Here is a 22,829-nt window from a genome sequence, read left to right as displayed (position 1 = left end):
CAACCGCCGTCCAATGAAAGTGCAGTCCACACACACACACACAGACACACAGACATGAACGATTTTATATATATAGACTAGCTGTACTACCCGGCTTCGCCCGGGACTTGTATCTACCACGGCCGGCCGCCTTTGTCTCCCCAGTGGCGATGTTAATACGCTACAGTAGTTAAGTTACTCGTTTGAGGCAGAGTCGACCTAGGGGAGGTTCAAATAATCGTCACCGGTGGTGGCCGTGAGCGGGAATCGAACTGGGTTTGCCGGGTTGGTAGCGCAGCGTAGCGTTAAGCACTACACCCACCGCTCCTCACACACCACACACGCACAGACACACACACAGACACACACACAGACACACGCAGACACACACAGACAGAAACACACACACAGACAGCACGCTAACCACTACACTACCGCTCCCCACACACCACACACGCACACACACAGACACACACACAGACACACACACAGACACACACACACAGACACACACACACAGGCAGCACGCTAAGCACTACACTACCGTTCCCCCTACACAACACACGCGCGCGCGTCCATAGGTACACATACACGCGCTTGCTGCAGACACACACGACTTTCAGGGTGCATACGGCAGTAAACGACTGAAATAATAAAGCGGCAATGCTGTGTAAGGAACGCCTTAGACCCGCATTATACATTTGTGTAATGCGAGCGTAAACACACAAACACACACAAACACATACACAATACACACACACATACATGCAGACACACAGACAGACACATAACACACATACATACACACACATACAAACACAGAAACACATACACACACATACATAGACACACACATACATACACACGAACACATCCACAGACGTACATACACACATACATACAGGCACGCAGACATACACATAAACACATACAAAAAAACCCACATACATACACACACACATACATACACACAAACACATGCACACACATACATACACACATGCATACAGACACACAGACATACACATAAACACATACACACATACACATGACCCGGCTTCGCCCGGGACTTTGATCCACCACGGCGGCAAAACCGACATACATACACACACAGACATACACACAAACACATACACACATACATACACACATGCATACAGACACACAGACATACACATAAACACATACACATGACCCGGCTTCGCCCGGGACTTGGATCCACCACGGCGGCAAAACCGACATACATACACACACAGACATACACACAAACACATACACACACATCCAAACACACATGCATACAGACACACAGACATACACATAAACACATACACATGACCCGGCTTCGCCCGGGACTTGGATCTACCACGCCCAGCCGCCTTTGTCTCCCAAGTGCCGATGTTAATACGCCACACCAGTTACTCGTTTGAGGCTGAGTGGACCTAGGGGAGGTTCAAATAATCGTCACCGGTGGTGGCCGTGAGCGGGAATGGAACTGGGTTCGCCGGGTTGGTAGCGCAGCGTAGCGTTAAGCACTACACCCACCGCTCCTCACACACCACACACGCACAGACACACACACAGACACACGCAGACACACACAGACAGACACAGACAGACACACACACACACAGACAGCACGCTAAGCACTACACTACCGCTCCCCACACACCACACACGCACACACACAGACACACACACAGACACACGCAGACACACACAGACAGACACAGACAGACACACACACACACAGACACAGACAGCACGCTAAGCACTACACTACCGTTCCCCCTACACAACACACGCGCGCGCGTCCATAGGTACACATACACGCGCTTGCTGCAGACACACACGACTTTCAGGGTGCCAAAGGCAGTAAACGACTGAAATAATAAAGCGGCAATGCTGTGCGAGGAACGCCTTAGACCAGCAACACATTTGTGTAATGCGAGCGTAAACACACAAACACATACAAACACATACACACACATACATACACACACATACACACAAACACATACACACAGACATACACATACACGCAAACACACACATACATGCACATAAACACATACACAATACACACACACATACATGCAGACACAGACAGACACATAACACACATACATACACACACATACATACACAGAAACACATACACACAAACACATGCACACACGTACATACACACATACATAGAGACACGCAGACATACACATAAAGACATAAAAAAACCCACATACATACACACACACATACACACAAACACATACATACACATACATACACACATACATAGAGACACACAGACATACACATAAACACAAACACACACACACATGACCCGGCTTTGCCGGGGACTTGGATCCACGATGCCCCGCCGCCTTTGTCTCCCCAGTGACGATGTTCACACACGACAGCAGTTACGCTTTTGAGGCTGAGTGGACCTAGGGGAGGGCCAGGTCCGTTTCAAATAATCGTCAGCGGTGGTGGGCGTGAGTTGGAATCGAACTGGGGTCGCTCAAGCAGCTTAATGACTGTTTGTACAAAGAACATATAAAGAATCGATTATAATAAGCAGGCAAGAGTCCACATTATAGACTGCCAGTACACGCACTCAGCTTCATAAGCAGGCTAGAGTGTACATGATAGAGTGGCAGTACGCTCACCGAGCTTAATAAGCAGGCTACAGTGTACATGATAGACTGGCAGTACGCTCACCCAGCTTAATGAGTATTTGTACAGTGAACATTAAAGTGATCGATTGTTGGCGCGTTGGGTTTAAAAGTAATATTAATAGCACACATTGTGGTGGGGGTGTAGTGAAGAGTAGGAAAAACTTTGATGAATTTACCTCAGAGTGGCGTGGTGGGTGTCGAGGCCTAGTAGCGTGCAAAGCCTGCGGCCTCGCCTAAAATTGTGGGCTTGGAAGAGGCAGGGTACGGGTGGCGTTCCTTCCCCCCCCCCTAGCGCTCCAACAATACTGTGTAATGGCTAATATTTAATTAAATACGGAGCTTATGAAAGTGGCGAAGGCGTGGCTAGCCGTTGGCAGGGGCAACCGCCGTCCAATGAAACTGCAGCCCTTGGCGAAGGCGTGGCTAGCCGTTGCCAGGTCCAATGAAAGCTGCGAAGGCGTGGCTAGCCGTTGCCAGGGGCAACCGCCGTCCAATGAAAGTGCAGTCCACACACACACACACAGACACACAGACATGAACGATTTTATATATATAGATTATCGCCTCCATATAATCGTTTTTCCCACACACCCCCTTGCGGGCAAGGCTAATGCAAACAGGCTATGACCATTGTCAAGATAAGGGCACGCCTGCTGACCGTGCCCGTGCACTTTTCTCCGCAGGAGTGGCAAAACTAACAGACTGCAGAGTTAACACGTAGGCTTTCGCGACCAATATTATTCATAATCAACGTTTTTGGGTTAGATCGCGTTATTTATAAATGTGTCGTAACCCTCCACCACCCGAAACGGCCAATCAGCAAAAAAAGTGTCACGTTGGCAAAAGACAAATAGTTCACTACTTTAGCCCACCGGTGTGTTGAAGAGTGAAACCACAACAATACAAAATTTTGAGTTGTACGACGTTTCGCTGGTAATTGCATCCAGCATCATCGGGCAATTGTAAATGTTGTGGTTTCACTCTTTAACACACCGGTGGGCTAAAGTAGTGAACTATTTGTCGTTTGTCAACGTGACACTTTTTTCCTAATTGGCCGTGTCGGGTGGTGGAGGGTTATGACACATTTATAAATAAATAACGCGATCTAACCCAAAAACGTTTATTATGAAGACTTCAGTGTCAGAATTTGAGAAATGGAAAAGTGTAAACCTATAGGAGGGTTGGGCATTAATAATAAAAAACGTGGTTAACCGATTTGAAGATTAGATAATTAAAGATCAATATGTGACATAACGCATCAGGATAAAGCAAGCAAATATCTATGGCCATTCTAACATGATTAAGCATATTTTCGGAAAGTGGAGATGTGTAACTCGCTCTAAATGCTCCTCCTGAAGCTATAAACAGAGGATGTATTGCAAGAATATTGGAAACGTATGAACACAAGTGAGGCCGGCTAGGAATATGAGCACTCATGACAACGAGTTGGGGGACATGAGCCAATATTTTAACTAAGGAGACAATTTTCACCGCAGCAAAGGAGGGATCGTAGGCTTGATCCGTCTAAATCATCCCATAGTCATAACAGGTTTAAATTACAGAGGTCACACGGCAAGGTGGAACATGGGGGGAGGTGTGTGTGTGAAGGCAAGGCAATGTAAACAACCCCGATTACAATTTAGCAGCATAAAAACACACACATACACGGTGGGATTTTTTTGACTAATGAACACTACCATTCACTTACTGTAGTCAAAATATCTCATTTATTAAAACAACTGTCTGTCACGAGTAAAGTAGAAACGTGATAACCAAGCAGACAACAATTCATGCCCTAACGTGAGATGCAGGGCTTGGGTAGCGGCGGTGCAGAGGTGCAGAGGACAACGCGATGATGAACCTACAAGATTGACGGACACACAACCCGTGAGCGCTTGACTTTACCACCGTAGGATGCGTGCTTGCGTTCTTGCGTGCCTGCGTGCCTGCGTGCCTGCATGCGTGCGTGCTTGCGTGCGTGCGTGCCTGCTTGCGTGCCTGCGTGCGTGCCTGCGTGCGTGCCTGCTTGCGTGCCTGCGTGCTTGCGTGCGTGCGTGCCTGCGTGCGTGCGTGCCTGCGTGCGCTGTCCGGCGCTGAAATGCCGGCAATGCGAGCGGTCCGTTACCTCTGGCTGTGCTGTGCCATCTCCAGCGCTCGTCGCGCGGTGACCGGAGACCCGCCGTCTGTGACGCTCAGCACCTCCATGGACTTTTGCTCGGGCCGCCACTTGCCGTGTCTGTTGAGCAGCGGCGAGTCGACGCGCTTCCGTGGCGGGTCCGCTGAGACGGCGCGCGGCAGCACAAGAGAAGGCTCCACCATATTACGTTCACTCTCGTAACTTCTTTTAAGCAAGAAGGATTCGTAATTCGTCGGGGTGCTTAAGTATCTCAATATCTCAAAATTACTTCGTTAAAAATATATATATCGTTTTCACTGTGGGGATTTTTTTGGGTTAATTTTTACCACTAGATTTTTCAGGCGGTGGCGGTGGCACACCGGTTAGCACATTGTGCTACGAAGCCAGTGATTAGAGTTTGATGCCCAGTCATGGCTAGCACTAGTGGCGAGTAATATCTGAACTGTTCCTTGCCCTCCGCCCCCCGTTCACCAATCTACACTGACCAGTGTGGTGAAGTATGGTTAAACGAACTCCATGATCACCAGTGTGGGAAGCAATGGATTGACAAAGGGCTGTTAATGATTATAATGAATACTATTTATATATATTTAATTTTTAAGCAATGCACACATAAACGTTAAGATGGCTATAATAAGCAAAGCTAGGCATGAAAATGTGAAAAGTTTCTGTAAATATATTTCCTGCCGGTATTTTCAAGTGTGAAACATTCAACTAAATGACACGTACAGAATGCATGCACACTTTAACGGCCAGACAAGGCACATATATGAAGTAGCAAAGGTCCATTAGCAGGAAGTCCTGGGACAGACCCATGTGTTGTGTATTAATGTACAGAACCAACCACATAGAAAATAGTTGTAAGACAGTGGCAGGCTATGGCTCTCATGTGGTGAGGCAGAAAATGCAGTAGATTCATTGAAAGATTGAAATGCACGCGAAAAGTGTGATGGTGATGATGATGAACAGTGCTGGACTCCCACAGACTAGTTCTCCTGGGAAGCTGCATCGGCTGTGTGCACCATGAAACCACTGCTGGAAAAAAGCACAGATGGTGGAGGGCGTTCTAGTTTCTCAATGGGTCTCTATGCGAGTCCATGGCTTTCGATGTATTCTAAGGGCCTCTCTGCGAGTCTGAGTCTTTCTGCGAATTCATGGGTCGGTCTCTCCATGAGAAGCTGCCACAGCATTCCAGACCGTCAGTTAATCTACTTCCATGCATTATCACCTGAGAATGGAATATCGGGGAGTGAGTTTTGTAAGATTCTTCAATCTGCAGCCACGGTACACCAACCGCTCAAAGAGTTCAAACGTATGTTCATGTTTGTCTTGCGAAGGCACCTCAATCTGCTCAATTAAAGCACGGTGGGCATTCGATATGAAGATTCTCATCCATGTAAGTGCATTTCCTACCGATCTCATTTCTGGGCGGGAGGTTTTCGTCCTCCTGGCTGGGGTATCGCTCTTTCCGGTCGAGCAGCAGGAAGTACACCATCTTCTCCTGGTTTTCCCTGCACAGGAGGAGCACAATAACACGCTACAAAGTGGTATCAAAGCAACACAAGACATGCTCGAGCAACTACAAAGGAGATGGCCAACATGAAACAAAGGAGAGTCAGATTCATGGATTGCAATGGAACCCGAATCGTGACAAACCATCTTAGAGCTGGGGGGTGGAACAGGTGGTGACTCACGACATGTCGAATAAGTCACCCGATACCGTATAGATACCAATATACATCTACAAAGCCACACATTTGGACTTTCAAAAAAGATTTTGGTGGCGAGATGTTAACTCCCTCGTCTGGTATACAGGAGGTTGTGGATTCGATCCAGACCCTGATGCCTGCTGTATACTTGGAGTTTGCATGTCTCTCTCCCTGTGGTGACGTGGATATTTCTCCGGGTCCTCTGGGTTTTCCATCCACATTTAGAGTATTTGGCTGCTATAATTGTCCACATGCTCAACCACGTCATTGGGCTATCATTTGTGATCAGGTCACTTCTGAAAAAGAGCTACATAGCTCAGTAGGCCTTACCTGGCAAAGTAAAAATTGTGTAGTTTGAACTTGTTCAATCGTATTGATTAAGCAAACATGTCTCGTACACCATTTTAACATTGTACAGTCTATAGGGAACATCAGTTCAGTTCATTTATTAGGTATAGCCCTGTGAGCCATTCGAATATCTTAAAGTGACTATGTGCAACAGAAAAATCCAGGAAAAAACAGCAAAGTCTTCCAGAAAATACACCGTAAATCAATGCTGTGTGCAAAATTGCCAGTGGGATGCAAGTCAAACAATAACAACCATAAGACAATTTAGATAAAATTTATCAGTCTAACTCTGTACTACAACACACATATATGGCTAAACCAAAACGTTTTCGAAATCACCAAAATAAAGCTATAAATGCTTTCCCACCTGATGATGGACGCTTGTGTTGCGCCCGAAACGTCGTGATTTATTTTATACCTACGTGACTTTACCGAAAGAACCAAAGAGTATAAAGCTATAAAAACAATGTAATAGTGATCATAGGAACTGTGATTCAAATTTAACAATAAACAATATACATAGCATGTACGACCAAACTTTGCAACCAAAGCTGGCAGCATGTGTCACTCCATAACAGCAGGAGTATCAGTAGGAGTATCAAATTTTTTCAATGCACCTTTAAAGATCAGCACACTATAATAAAAACTCAACATCATACTTTGCAGCGGTAATCCGGAGCGATACATTTGATTTCAGGCCACTGAATAGCAGTGGCAGCTAGGGGTGTAGAACTCCTCTCGAGCAGTTTTGAGTGAAGATCTCACAGGTAGTGATCCAAGTTGCAGTTTATTGGCGATAGCATTCCAGACCCTGGGGGCATCAATAGCAAAGGCCCTACCCTAACCCTAACATGCTATATGATATGTGTACGAAAAAATATGGAGTGGAGTGTCGGTGCAGTGGTCAGTGCACTGAGCTGTGCGCAATGAACCTGTCAATTTGGGTTTGATTCCCAGTCACAGCACTCATCAGTGATTTGTCTGAACTGGTTTACGAATACCCCCCTTTACCAACGTGCACTGATCAGCGTGGGGAAGTGTGGTCAAACAACCCCAATGACTGACACTGCATGGGGATGCCTTTATCCAGCAGCAAATTGACAAACATCTCTAAACGATTCGTATTATTAATATATAATGTTGTACAACGTGTCAATACGTACACACTCGGAATGCTAATGTGCTGATAAACATTTTTTCCCCGAACAAATAAACCGTGACAGAGTCAACTTTCACATCTATATTAAATTTCCAATTTTTCCGCTGAGCAGCTGATTGCTCAAATATACATACATATACATTCATATTGGTACTTGCTTTTTGCCAAAGCAAAGTCTTAAAGAGTATATGGAACTTAGAATTGTAAAACTGAGCAAATACGTGGTCCCCAGGATCTAATCAAATCAGGCTTATGACAAAGGATTCCACATCGAAAGGGATAACAATTTTAAAAAGGGTTTCAAGAGAGAAGAACCAACAGTGATTTTATGAACCAACAATGATTTTATGCCACTCAAGGAGTGTGTTTATTTTCTCTCTCCTTCATATACAATCACCAAACTTTCACAGCGGTTTGTTTTGCCACACTCCGTGTATTTTCATATTTTTTAATCCTATAATCTTTTTCTGTATCCCCAAAGCTCAGCTTCCTCTTGATCATCATCCTACTTTGCAGCAGATGTACAACTAAGAGGAAATTCCACGCGTAATATGTCAAATGTTGATCTTTAATCTATGCTAATCCAAATGCCTAAAACACACGTCACATCGCTCTGATTAATGGTCTGGGCCATCTGTTAAGTTCAGCAAAGCGGAATATTCTCGTGTCTGTGTCGATCTGCAACTAAGCATGTATTTCGCATACGTGCTTTGCCGTTACTCGAGAAGAAAATAACGAAATGTTTACGAAGTATGGGCACATTATTCAAGATAATAAACCTGGGTGGAGCAGTGGTGCTAACGCACCACACCATGAATGCGGTGACTCGCGTTCAACTCCCAGCCGTAGCTATCATCAGCGGCGAGCGATTTCTGAGCTGGTTGTTGCGGGTTGACCAATTCACAACCTCACACTCAGCACCGCGGTGAAGTATGGTCAAACGTGACCAACACGGTTGCAGGAGGGTGGTGGGGGAGGGAAGAGGGGGCGACCTTCATCCAGCAGATGGAATGACAAAGGGCTGTACATTATTGTTCAAACCAAATCAAATGACACCGCGATAAGACCGCAAGTCTCCTTTCAAAATGAAAAATTCGGTGTACAGTGACAGGTGAAGGCACAACCCTGCAATAGCTCGCTCACGCCACTGCTGGGAGAAGGGTCTCCAACAGAGGGCTCGCGACAGCCTCTATACAGATGATGTATCCTGAAGCAGGACAATCAGTGCTGGAAACAGTCGCATTTGCCCATGTGATTTGTAACTTTGATCATTACCCGTGTGTCGATAGTTCAATGTTAATGTGCCATTTTATTGAGGGGCTACTGTTTGGTGTTATCTTGGTGTGGTCTGGGATTGGTTTGTTGCTTTATCCTGTCTTGCCCAATGTTGATAAATTGGACCTATATACTTAATGTATTCTAGATTTGAAGCTTTCGTGACTGCAAGGATTCATACTCTTAGTTTTTTCGGTAAAGTCACGTAGGTAAAAAATGAAATTAAAGTTAATAAAAATTTTTATAAAATTTTTATTTTATTTTTATTAATTTTAATTAAATTTTTCACCTACATGTGGTGAGAGGTGGAGATGATTCGAGAAACTTGCCCAATATTTCAGAACTGCCGGGCCGGGGAGATCGACCTCGCGACCTCCCAATTGCAAGTCCAGCGTGCTAACCCTTCCATCCAGCAGGGCAGCATCCCGTTATGTCCAGCACGTATACAATAACATCATGCGTCCTCATACTGATATTTTTTATTTTCTTCATTCTGATGTGCGCTTGCTCCCCCCCGCAAGGGAACAGCAGATAAGGAGGTGATAGGCTGCTCACATCTGCTGGCATACATCTCCGCACACCCTAAGGCGCTACCTTTTATTACTTTCTCGCCTCACTCTCCCTCCACAGGACACAAATAATGAGCGATGATTTACAGCCATTAGCCGGCAGGGGGTTGTGGGAAGGATAATAGGGCCATGTGACCACCTGAGGTCTGATGCCTCTCTGTAGGGACCTCTCCGATAGAAAAAAAAAAACTGCTCTAGATTGGTGTTTATTTCAGCGGCCTTAGTCAGGTTTGAGCCCCTGGACATGCAGAAGTCAAGGTCACTAGACAAACATCCCTTCTGTAATGCACAAAGAGAGCAAACTCTTTTTGAATGTCTTTAAAAAGAGCAGCTGAACATGCATAACTCAGGTTTTCAGACGACGAATGTGCTGCACATTATCATGTAGAGCCTCCTAATGCCGTGGGGTGGTCTAAGACCATGATTCAGCATGCTGGTCATGGTGGGGAGCATGCCTGTTGGAGTACCGTACAGTGTAAACGATGGATGTTGCTACGCTGTTCGCTGATGCCAACGATATAATAAGGCTGCAGCGGCCTATACAAATCTTTCTTGTGCATGGTGCTCGCCCATCAAAGCACTAGCGAGGCTCAAGACCGCTTAGCTTTTGAGATATGAGCAAATAGGGAATAGTCTGCATGATTTGGTCATACATAGGGTTAATGGTGAAATATATTTTTAGCTTACGATTGTGAGAAAAGAAAGTGTGTCATTTTTGGCATTTTGCTCACAATAAAAAAGTACACACAATTTTTTATGGGATTCTGTAATATAAGATATTCTCTTCCACAAAATATATATTATTGTTAACACATATTCCTTTATTTCACATCGATGTGAAAAAATAAATACTATATTCTTCATGTTCACATACTTTAAGCGCTATGGAATATAACAAAAAACCCAGAAAAATAACTAACTGGAGGAATATTGCATAATTACTGTTTCTCAGATTATTACTAATTACACATTGAATGAATGAGGTCTTTTCTGCCAAGATGCAGTTACACACTTGTCAGTCGAGTAATATATTAACACAGCAGTCAACTTCACATTTGCCTCTGTGCTCAGTGCAGAGCACTAAAAAAATAAATGGCTGCGCCGATACGGCTGAATTATGAAATCATTTTACTCCCGTTGGTAATAGCTTGATGAGCTCAAACGAAAGAAAAAAAAGCAATCTTGCGTTGTTATTTTTTATGCAATACGCAAGCCAGTGTATATCAAAAGAAGTACTTACTGTGGATTTCTTTTTCCTAAAATTCAATATGATTCTTGCAAAAATTGAAATGCAAATATTTGGTTTGTAAGAACCCTTTTTTCCCTGTAGATAAAATAACTCGTATAGAAAAGGTAAAAGTCTGCCAGTGTGATTCTGAATTTATTTTTCCAGTGACCTTTCTTTCTGCAAGTTTACGCGTGTTCCCAGTCTCACATGTCTTTGTTTTCATAAATTTTACACAAAAAGAAACCAGGAAAAGATTTTTCACAATTTGGTTTTTTTCTCAGGATTATTTTCCTGGAATTCCTTTTTTTTTTCTTCACCAACGCTCATTATTTTTCATGTTGCATTTTAAAATACGGTGTAATGAAACATAGGTATTAGAGAGATTACTTGAAAACAAGTAGAGTATGTCTTCTATATAAACAATCGCATATTTGGTATTGGCAACAACACGTATAGTTCACGATCTATAATTATAATCAGTGAAGCTAAATGTAAACAGAACATATTTTTTGTACAAAATAATCAGTGAATCCCATGCCGCCCCAGATAATGTTATTGTTATTATTATATGCTGGCATTGTTGTGCACCTAGTTGATTAGCGCGCTTGGCTACGTACGGTGCAAAAGAAGTTCAACGTACATACACATATGGTGTCGTTTCCTCCCTCTCCTGTGACTTTAGCTCATCTCTACCATTTTTACCCTCCATGCGTTCATTTTCTTCCTTTGTCACCATACGTAGCCGACCGTACCAATGGAAGGTTCATTCAATTCAAATGTGAAGAAAAGAAGATGAACGCAACCTATACGAGTCCCCTCATAGTCATCCGAATGTACATGCAGTCATTGGTAAGGGTTCCACAAAGGGCTCTTGAGACGAGAGTTTCAGACACACATTCAAGCACTCGCATACACAGTATACCGTACAACGTTGCACTGGGCCCACCAATCAACCGGGCATTTTGCCCAGTAAAAGTCTTCCCCAACCACACCCCGTGGTAGTGTAGGCCTCAAACATGGCCCCTGAATGACACTGACAAATCAAACGGAGCGAAAACTGCAGTGCGCAGGGAGAGGTGCACGCTCGGAATTACGCCGAGAGACAGGCTGAAGAAGGCATGGATAGAGAACATGGCCAAGGTAGGAACGTAATAATGGCCGCTACAAAGAACAAGTGGGCTTTGGCAGGACATGTCTCAAGAAAGGATGGCGGCGAGTGGTCAAGACTAACAACGGAATGACAGCAAAAAACAAGTATAACCCGTAAAAACTAAGTTTTTCACTATAAATCCTTTATATGCGTGGCGGCTAGAGTCCTCTCGTCATCTGGCTTGAGATGGCTGCCACCTATGGGTCAGATGATAGCATTGCACCATTAAGCAATTGGTAATTAAATATAATATTTTTGTCCTAAAAAGTGTAAAATTTGGAGAAAAAAAATTCACGAACATTAATTGTCACGTACAACGAGTCTGTGTGGAAAATGTCAGCTCGATTGGATCACGGGAAATGGGTTAAAAAACGACCGAAAGATTTGCACGGTCGTAAGCAAGCAAGCGAACTTAATACAAAGGATTTAAAAACAACACTAACGAGAGGACCCCCACCTGAGAGATGGAGCAATGACGTCAGCACGAGCAGGTGCGAGACGGATTTCCAACATCACATGAGAAATAGCGATTGCGAGTGGATGCCTTCATCCAGCAGCGAATATATTTAAGGCCGATGATAAAGCAACTTTGAATTTGGGCCATCACATGAAGACAAAGACGCACGCACGCAGCTCAACTTAAAATGTGGACTTAAATCAAATCCTTAGATTTTTTTTCGGTAAAGTCACGTAGGTAAAAAATTAGAATTAATAAAAGTAAAATAAAATAAAATTAAAATCACGACGTTTCGGAGGCAACACAAGCTTCCGTCTTCAGGTGGAACCATCACAGCACGATAGCTGTATCAAGTGAGAGAAATTCCAAGAACACAGTCCTTTGTATATATACTGGTTGAGGGTGGGAGGAGCCAAGGTAGGCCCTGGATATTTTATTTTTTTGTGAGGTTCGGTGCGGCTGAAGCATAATATTCAGGGCCTACCTTGGCTCCTCCCACCCTCAACCAGTATATATACAAGGACTGTTTTCTTGGAATTTCTCTCACTTGATACAGCTATCGTGCTGTGATGGTTCCACCTGAAGACGGAAGCTTGTGTTGCCTCCGAAACGTCGTGATTTTTATTTTATTTTAATTTTAGTAATTAATTTTTTTACCTACGTGACTTGACCGAAAAAACCCCCAAAGAATATGAATCCTTGCAGTCACGAAAGCTTCAAATCTAGAATTAAATCAAATCCCTCGTTTTTGCAGGGACCCGGCCCAACCACGGCGCACACTCACTCTTCGGACAGCAAGTCCTGGATGAGTTTGCTCTTGTCTTGGAAGCAACCCAGAGAGTTCATGCTCTCCAGCACGTCGGGGTCAATGTCCTCCACGCCCTGGATGGGGTGCAGCGTCACTTTCCGTGGCACCGGCTGCTCTGGCTCCGGCTCGTTCTTCGCACCGCTGGAGGAATTTGAGGGAGAGGCGACAACGATTTAGCGGCAACGCGTAGCTCCCACCATCATATATTTGTGTGTATATACACTGTATCGTTGGCTATCCACTGCTGGATGAAGACCCCACTCCCCCCCCCCCCCCCCCACTTCCTCCATGCAGTGTCGAGAGGGAGGTTATTTGACTATACTTCAACACACTGATCTCAGTCAGTGTTAGTGAATGGTTAGTCCAGAATGGTGTCAAGTATTACTAGCTCCCAATGTTAACTGTGTCCCGGAATCGAACTCGACTTGTCGGGTTCATAGCACAGTGCGTTAACCACTGTGCCACCATTCTACTTAGCACCGTAACAGTAAATGCAAAAGCTTTCACTGTCACTGTTTTCACCTGATACACACATCCAGGGTACAACTTAATGGAGTATTTGAGCAAATATTACATTTTAGAATTGCAATACTCTCGTCTAACTTAATAAAACGGAATTAACCTTAATTTACAAACACGCATTTGTACGTTATTGACGAGTCATTATAATTCGTGTCAACAAAATGTGACGGCAGTGTCAATATTGTTGAGCGTTAGGTCACTTGACACCGAGCATGTGACACATGCACCAGGTCTGGCAGGCTGTCGGCCTACGGCGGAAGGGCATTCCCATTTGCACTGAGCTCGACTATCCAGAGAAGGTCTCAAGGTGGAGAGTCTCAAAATCCACCCCCCCCCCCCCATTCATAAGATGGAGCGCACCCGGCCATTAATATTCCACACTTGCAGGTGCTGCTCCATAAAAGCTGCTGAAGCATGCACGCGTTGCGGGGCTATAATTGGCATGTACCATCTGGCATCAATTGTAGGGAAGAAGTGGTGGTGGGGGTGGTGGGGTGGTGGGGTGCGTATCCCTCTCAAAATCTCATCTAGCCTCCCGTCACCCCCATACACACTGAGGAGTTCACCCCTTGACTCAGAACTATACACACTAATTGCCGTGTCCTAGAGCGGTCGGTGCAGAGAAGGACAGGGTGATACAGCCAGCACGTTGAGAGTGCAGCACTGTATCAAAGAGGGGGCTGACATTACTCAATTGTAGGAGTCGCGCGACTTTTCTGCTACAAATCATATCCGTGTCGCACATAATCCTCGCCCATTAGTCAACAACGTTTTATATAGACGTTTCATGCTATGGATTACTATTGAGTTATTGCCTGTTTGTTTCGTGGTCTTGAAAGCTTCGACAGATATGAACGTTTTGCTTTCATACCGCTTCCTTACGAAATGCTGCTTTGTTACAGAAAATGAAGCGCGACGCATATTTAAGAAGGGGACCGATATCAAAAGATTTGTTCATAGGGGAAATATTATTTTGTGGGGTGATATATTCTCTGACATTTGATCGGTGGCAATCTCAGTTCCACTGCAACGATACTCCCCAAGCCACCGAAATGTGAAAATATCCCTCTCCTCGCTCCCGCTCCTGCGCGTCGCCGCACGCGGAGCCTTCAAAGATTACGGCGTAAAATTAGTTTCCGTGCCCTACATTTTTTAATACGCGTGTGTGTGTGTAAAAAAATATCTTCCTGACATTTTATTAAAAAAGCATCAGTGGGTAGCAGTATCCATCAGCGAGTGGCATTTCATGCATTAGTAATCACCTGGTTTCATGTACGAGTTATTGTATTAGATAATAATTGTATTGAGAAATAAAAATGCCAATATAGCCAATGCTTTGCCCTATTTACTTCGCGAATTTCGCGCAGAACAGTGTTAACAATTTATCCACGTGTATCTTTAGCTTGTAGGTATTACTTAGGAACATTATTTCTATTGCCCGTTTGCGAAACGTATACACTCTCGCATCGATCAGATGTTTTTACAATGCAGCCTTCAGCCAACTTTTTAAGACACAGCACTGCCCATGTTTGTGATGCATGGTGATGATCACATAGGCGCTTCTCTCCCCTGGAGGAAGCGATCGGCTACAGGTCGTAGGGGCATGCCCTGATTACATCTGGCTTATTTCATTGATTTCGGAAACCTACCCATCTGGCATGTCGCTGTCAAGTTGTGCTGATGACAGAGCAGCCACTGTGAGGACACCTCAAGGCATATCAATGAGCCAGCAGAAATTCTGCAACTGTAAGATGTCGTGTTAAACCGCCTCTGTGTGTACAGAAATGTATATCCCCCGAGCTCACTTAATGTTGGATGAGGGCCTCCCTTCATGCCTTGCGGTTCGTGGTTGTTAGCCAGTTCGGGTTTGTGAAGGCAGGAAGCATAGAAGTACATTTGCAGCAATGGAATTTTCTGCACTGTCCTGTTACCAAACCGTGCGACACTGGAGCGCCGATAACATTGGGGGAAATGCTTCCGTACCTGCGGTATAATCTGTAGAGAAGAATACCTCAACCATTCTTATAACACAAGCTGCCCTCGTGTCATCTCTCTGACCATTTAAAAAAATTGCTGCTTAATTTTGTACGGTACCCTCCGGAAAACTGAATAAAAATTAAATTTTAAAATAACATTGTAATCCTGTACAATAATGGTTGTGGTTGTGCATTGCCACACACATACCGCTGTACCCAAGTAAAAAAAAAATCAAACATGCTACTGAGCAGATAGTTGTTAATTAAAAATTGATTCTTTGAATGGATTTCAAAGCAATCCACGCTTGCTTAATAGAAATTGTTACACCAGTAGCACACTACGTATGCTTGGCTATAAACTATAAGTGTAATGATGCAGCCGTTCGTCAATTAAAATAGATCCTTACACTGATGAGTCATGCATCGAATTGTGCATGCGAGATAGGAGCATTCTACAATTCATACAAACAATCTACGAACGTTCACTTTTAGGCTACTGAAATAGTTGTGGACAAAAACTGTACAAACGAGACGGAATAAACGACAATATCAATGAGATGGCGAAAACGAGACAAAAAAACACTAAACCGGTTCTTGAATAGAATGGTGCCCTCCCTGAATCTTGAGACTTCATTAAATCTCTGTAAGGGGTGAATCATTTACACTTGCATACAGTCGTGCTGCTGAATGGCCCTGTTCCAGACACCATGTGTGCATGGCCTGGCTATAAAACCACCCCGCTGTCAGCAAAACATATATGCTTCTGTTACGTCTCGCTTCCTAAATTAACGTCGTACGTAGATGAGCAGGCTTGTGACGATGCCTCACAGTTAGTCACAAGTGCACTGCGACAGCGAGGCCCGAAAGGTGCCGTCGTTCAAGTCAGCAGCATTCATCAGGAATTCAGACCATGGGGAAATATCACTACTCAATTCATGATTTCACATCTAAGAAAATGAGGCATTGTCACACCGATACACTCCGCAGCTCCGGACACAATTATCTGGCGCGACCACCTCAATGTAAAATTGCATTTATTGCCCGACATCAACATCGTCCACGCGAAGAAGATGCAGCAGAATCTGGGAATTGTCGGCGTGTGGTGGTCGGGCTGTTAGAGAGGCGAGCCACGGCCGACGTTGCCCACGGCGTGATCACAGCCGCGTCAGGAGACTCGGTGTAGGTGGCGCCAGCGTGCGTCTGACACACCTTACAATCCTTGAACATCATTACATGTTGGCTTTCCCACAGCGCATTGGATGAGGGTGGCTTAAATCTTTGTTTGAAGTCCAACAATTATGTACATCTCCGAGCACATGATCCAGGATTTCTATTTTTAATTCTATAACCATTGTCTGGAATGCTGACCGAATGCCATCTGCTGAAGCACCCGTGTTTCCATGGTGAAGAGATCCATCTGCTGGTCACCATAGAAACGGGTTCCTTACAGACAGCTGTCTTACCCACTGACGCAACGCGCACACACACACATGCTCATTACCAAATTCTAAATGAACGCTGAGGACACAGAGAAAACACGACGTATTGTAAATAGCAGTCGTTGCGCTATCGTCACACGCGATCACGTCTCTGTTTATGACAGTTTACCGTCGACTCTGATCAATTCTGCTTGTTCCGTGTCTTTAAATATCGGCCATGGGATTAAAGTGCAAATAGCGGAAATATGCCCTTTGATGATAGGGCACAGCAGGTTCATCTGCAAGTGGAGAAAACAATTGCATCTCAAATCTCTTTCCTTCCCCCCAAATATCAAGATTTTGTGTAATCGCGGAAGGATGGGCATTTATTGAAAAATAGCCATCATGTTCAAAGAAAATGTGTTCATCTCTGTCGCTCTCTGCTGCCTTGGCTCTCTGTCTCTCTCAGCACCAGGATATGGTTGTGTTGACAGTAACCAAGAAACATGTGGATGGCATGCACACGTAGAGGTTAACAGTAAATTTGATTATAGAAAATAAATGTTTTTGAAATACAAAAGGTGATGGATAAAAAGCACATGTGTTATAATATCCCTGCCATGGAAACCGCTTTTGTGAAAATCTCCGGTTATAAATAAACAGCTCGGCCTTTCCAATTCAACAAGTAAACAGATTCAATTATATATCCGACTGACCATCATCCTTTATCATTCCAAAATGATGAAAATATCTTTCTTGTAATTATATATAACAGCCTACAGAATTTCAACAGTTATATGAACGACTATTGCTGTAAATATAGAACCAGAAATTCGGGGAGACATTCATATTTTGTCTTCGTGTAAAAACTTTGTTAAAATGCAAGTTTATGCATGAACCATTAAAAAAAAATTTCAGTTGACTAATTTCACGTTTTATGGTACCAGTAACATCGCGTGATATCTGGCTGACCACTACGGCATGGGCACGTTGTAATGCAAGTCCGAATACTAATATTACCCCGAGCAATTTAAATGTTTATCCTCGCACTGTTTTGACTTTGCTACGCCCTAGGCCACACTTAAAGCAACACACAGAGACAATCGATCCAAATTTAATATAAACCGACTTCTAATATTGACTCCCCCATCCTTGTCAGAATATTTAATACCACTAGAAACGACAGGGAAATCATTTCCACGAGCAGATAATATCAGCTCATTGTCGAGTCGCTCTCGTTCATGTGAAAAGTCGAGCAAAGCTAGAAAGTATCGACCTACAAAGATGGAAACTAAACTGTGACACACCGATCTCGATGTGAAATGTCACCCCCCACTGCAAATTTGACCAGAATTTAAACACCGCTCTCATTGGGACGAGCACTCATTCGCCCTTCGCTGGACACAGGGTGACAGATCGTCATTCAGCAATGAAATCCAGCCCATTCGATAAAGTGGTCCAAACAGCACCAAGTCCGTAATTTCCCCCCCCCCCCCTTCCTTTCTTGTCGCTCTCCTTTATAAAATTAAGGCCGCAAAGTGGATGTGTCACACGAGACCATGACGGGATCAATAAGAGAATTTACTACACCGTGTCCCGTGCACAAATCTAGCGGTAACAATGTGTCCACGTGTACCTGCGCTGCAGCCTTCGTTCACTCGGGGCTTTTCAATTCCGACCTGCGGATTTGCAGAATGGTTTTCTCCACCGCGCACAAAAACGCTCGCAACTTTTCGCTTCCACCTCGCTTTAATCCGGCAGCGCGTCCCGAAATACCTTAATTGGGGTCACAGGGCCTCGGAGGCTCGGTCGCACGACAAGGCACCCCAGGCCCAGGTGACCGGTTAAGCCTCTGCAGCAGCTCTATCTTATCGGCACGAGGTGTATAACGGGCTTGTCCATTATCCCGCCGTGACACCGAACCGTCTTCTCTCTCTCGCTCCCTCTCTCTCTCCTTTCATCGCAGTGCGCGCTCTTGCTCAATGCTTCCCTTTGTCCCTTGGGCGAGTGCCACTTCTGCTCTGTCCTTTTCTTCTCCTCCTCCTCCTCCTTCTCCTCCTCATCTTTCCCCCCTTTTCACTTTGCCAAGACTATAACCTTTCTCATTACGACCTGCGACATAAAAACATGTAATACCTCATCGATTAACAAATAAAACCTCACTGCCTCTGGGACTTGGGAGAGAGTGCGATGGTAGCTAGCACTGGACGCGAACGCCTCTGTCCGTCTTGGTCGGGCGATCACAACCTGCTTATTTTCTCATATTTCCTTGGTTATGGTATGACTGCCTGACCTTCCGACACCACACCATGAAATTCGAAACAAGTCTTCATTTATCACTGTATCAGTTTTTTATGGAAAGAGACCGATCGGCTATGTCATTTCATTCGTATCTGAAAAATCAAGATGCACCGGCTTAAGCCAAAGCTAATTTACTTTATCAGCATTGGTCTTCAATAGTTGAACAGAAACGAACTGTAAAAAAATATACCTTTCCCTTAATGCCTTTCCAAAAGGCCACCGAGAAAAGTCCAATGATGCTAACATTCAGCGCATGATGGAAAACCTCTCCAAGACAAAAATAAGATTCGTAAAATGTATATTAGTTCCGTTTATGACAATAATACAGAACAAAACAACAAGCAAATTCCATTTTACAATAAAGACTCGACACTGGCAATGGCCAGGACGGAGCAGTCGGGAGACAACACAAAGAATACATTTTAGCAAAAAAAACAAATACCACCCACAATTTGTGACCCCATCCTTGACCTCATTTACGTAATTAGGCTGCAGTAAGTGGAAGAGGAGCGGGTTTCCACACAACAGCTGTGCGTGGAGACTGAAGAGCCACGCCACCTGGATGCGAGTGGGATTACGATGGCCCCCCAGGGGGGAGAGGGGGGGGGGGTGCTGCAGGTAATTGCCACCAGCAGCGCACCTTCTCAAACTTTACCTTGGCACACCCTGCCACAGTGTCGGGGCGATATGCACCGGCACGCACCTGAGACTGGCAGGTAACGTTGGGGGGCGGGGGGGGGGTAAGCAACATTTATATTCAGATGTGTATTCCAGCCTTACTAGGTGCTCGCTAACAGCACTTGTCCAATCGGTCTGTACGGCTTTGTCTTGTTATTACGACTATAATGAATCAAGAATGTCTGTTTGTGTGTAACGCGCGTGACGTCACTCCACATGCCGCACCCCTCCGTCATTATGGTCGAGCGGAAAGACTTTTTTTCTCACAAATTCGCTTTAAGTTTGACGTTTCTTTATTGAAAGTGAATCTAATAAATAATTCTACGCAGCAACAAAGTGAATTTGGTGTTTTTATTTATTCAGCACTTGAGGCAAAAGGTAAGTCTAATTTATGCTTCTACGTTACGGTAAAATGGACATTCCTCGGTGATTTTCCAGATATTGTATCGAATTCCAATTTATTTCAACCCCAGCGACCGAAAGCAGAAGAGAATAAAGTATCAGAGCAGTGAATTTGAACAAATTGAAGGTCAATTATATACAGTGCCTCAGTGACATGAAGTGAGGTGTTTTATGCCAGTTTTTGCAAGAATCACTGCCATTAATACAGTGCTACAGTGAAATGCAGTGAAGTGTTTTACGACTTCGTTTTGTGCAAGATTCACTGCCATTAAGACAGTGCTACAGTGAAATGCAGTGATGTGTTTGATGACTTCGTTTTGTGCAAAATTCACTGCCATTAAATTTACACAATATACAATCATTCTCTGCTAAAAAAAAATCGTAACTATTACAGCTTCCGTCCTAGGACGGGCAAAGAAGCTAGCGTATTAGATACGTATGTGGGGAGCAATTGTGCACTGGTTCGCTTGCCGCGCTCCGCAGTACTTGTCGGCAACAGTGGCCAGTAGTGTCTGAGAAGGCTCTGGGCCTCTCTCGAGTCGTCTCAGCCTTAAATGAGTGCCGGATGTGGTGTGTGAATATCAATGCGGGGGGGCGGCAATGGCAGCCAGGCATGGTACTCGCCACGTGATCCACCATCTTGTACAGGTTGGTCCCGATGTCGTGTGACGCCCATTTAATTGTCTAATACTTAATATCTTTGAAGTAAGGTTTTTAAAATAAATACATCAATATACAAAGAAAAATATGTCAGGGGTCAATTCATTTTGGGGTAAACAAGACATCTGGACCACCCTGTACTATACTAGAGGTGCCTCGCTAACAGTCCTTGCCCCAATAGTTCTACAAGGCTCAACAGGATACTTGCGTCTTTGGTGTGGGGTGCGTATACTGTGTATATATAGACACAGAATAAAAACAGTCATAAGGTTTACTTCATTATTGATTTCGTTTTATATTACTGGCATAAAATTAGGTCTCACATTTGGCCATTACGTGTATATATAGAAAATATATATTGACAATAAATGGATATTTTCTTATTGTTCTCATTGGGATTGCAAGAGTAAAAACTAAAATGCAGTAAAGGTTGATAATTAAAACGTAATAGAATGTATCAATTTAAAATAATAATTTGGCCAAAGTTCATAAATAAATACAAAAACTTATTGTATTTTACACGCTATTAAACCAAGTGCTTACACAGGTCAAAAAACACACCAAGGGCAAATTTGCAACTTAAACTGTAACAATTAAAAACATCTCATTATACCGTATTTACTTCTCTTGATGATGTCTTATCTTCGGCTATTGGCCCATAAATGACTCTCATGATTTTGCACCAGTGCACACGCATTAAAAGACCATCAGGAGTCTTTTTTGGTATGTTAACTAGGAGAGATCCCTCATTGGCAAAACAAAATGCTGGTCCCATTTATTTGGTCGTGGGGATTCGCCAACCGACCAAAGCCAATTCTAGATTTGAAGCTTTCGTGACTGCAAGGATTCATATTCTTAGGTTTTTTCGGAACAGTCACGTAGGTAAAAAATTAAAATTAATAAAAGTAAAATAAAAATAAAATAAAAATCACGACGTTTCGGAGGCAACACAAGCTTCCGTCTTCAGGTGGAACCGTCACAGCACGATAGCTGTATCAAGTGAGATTTTACATTTTTTCATACGCGACTTTACCAAAAAAACCTAAGAATACGACCAAAGCCACTTTCGATTGGTCACAACATTATCAACGCTTCGTCACTGCAAGACACGTCCCCAGCGCAATTAAGACAGAGGTGAACCACGTCTGCAACACGGGCGACACGAAAAAATATCGATGCAAAAAAACTTGCAAGATAGAGACAGTGGATACATTTGTCTGTCTGTCAGTGGTGTGGCTCAAAATTATCCACCTGGCCGCGCTTCAACCCCCGCAGAAAGGCAGACCGTGCAATTTCAACGTGTGCCCCCCTATTTGGCCCATACTCTACGTACTGAAAGGTGGCAGGTGCCACTTGCGTCGACGAGTACATCTGA

General features: G+C 44.1%; 1 protein-coding gene across 8 annotated transcripts in view; it reads right to left on the bottom strand.

Annotated features, from left to right (window-relative positions):
* BRSK2 (BR serine/threonine kinase 2) overlaps positions 1-22,829 on the bottom strand; it is a 196,820-nt gene that overhangs the window by 19,580 nt on the left and 154,411 nt on the right. For all 8 annotated transcript variants that reach the window (XM_061564384.1, XM_061564385.1, XM_061564386.1 and 5 more), the window contains exons 10-12: positions 13,474-13,638; positions 6,208-6,305; positions 4,783-4,936 (exon numbers count right to left, since the gene is read on the bottom strand). In XM_061564384.1, coding sequence (XP_061420368.1) covers positions 4,783-4,936; positions 6,208-6,305; positions 13,474-13,638 — 417 coding nt within the window. The remainder of the gene's footprint in view (positions 1-4,782; positions 4,937-6,207; positions 6,306-13,473; positions 13,639-22,829) is intronic.

Source organism: Lethenteron reissneri, chromosome 33 (assembly GCF_015708825.2).
Source record: "Lethenteron reissneri isolate LAM-NWPU_2019-01 chromosome 33, ASM1570882v1, whole genome shotgun sequence".
In the NCBI taxonomy this organism is placed as follows: domain Eukaryota; kingdom Metazoa; phylum Chordata; class Hyperoartia; order Petromyzontiformes; family Petromyzontidae; genus Lethenteron; species Lethenteron reissneri.
Note: the sequence above shows the minus strand (reverse complement) of the source record. Positions and strands in the feature narration are given on the sequence as shown.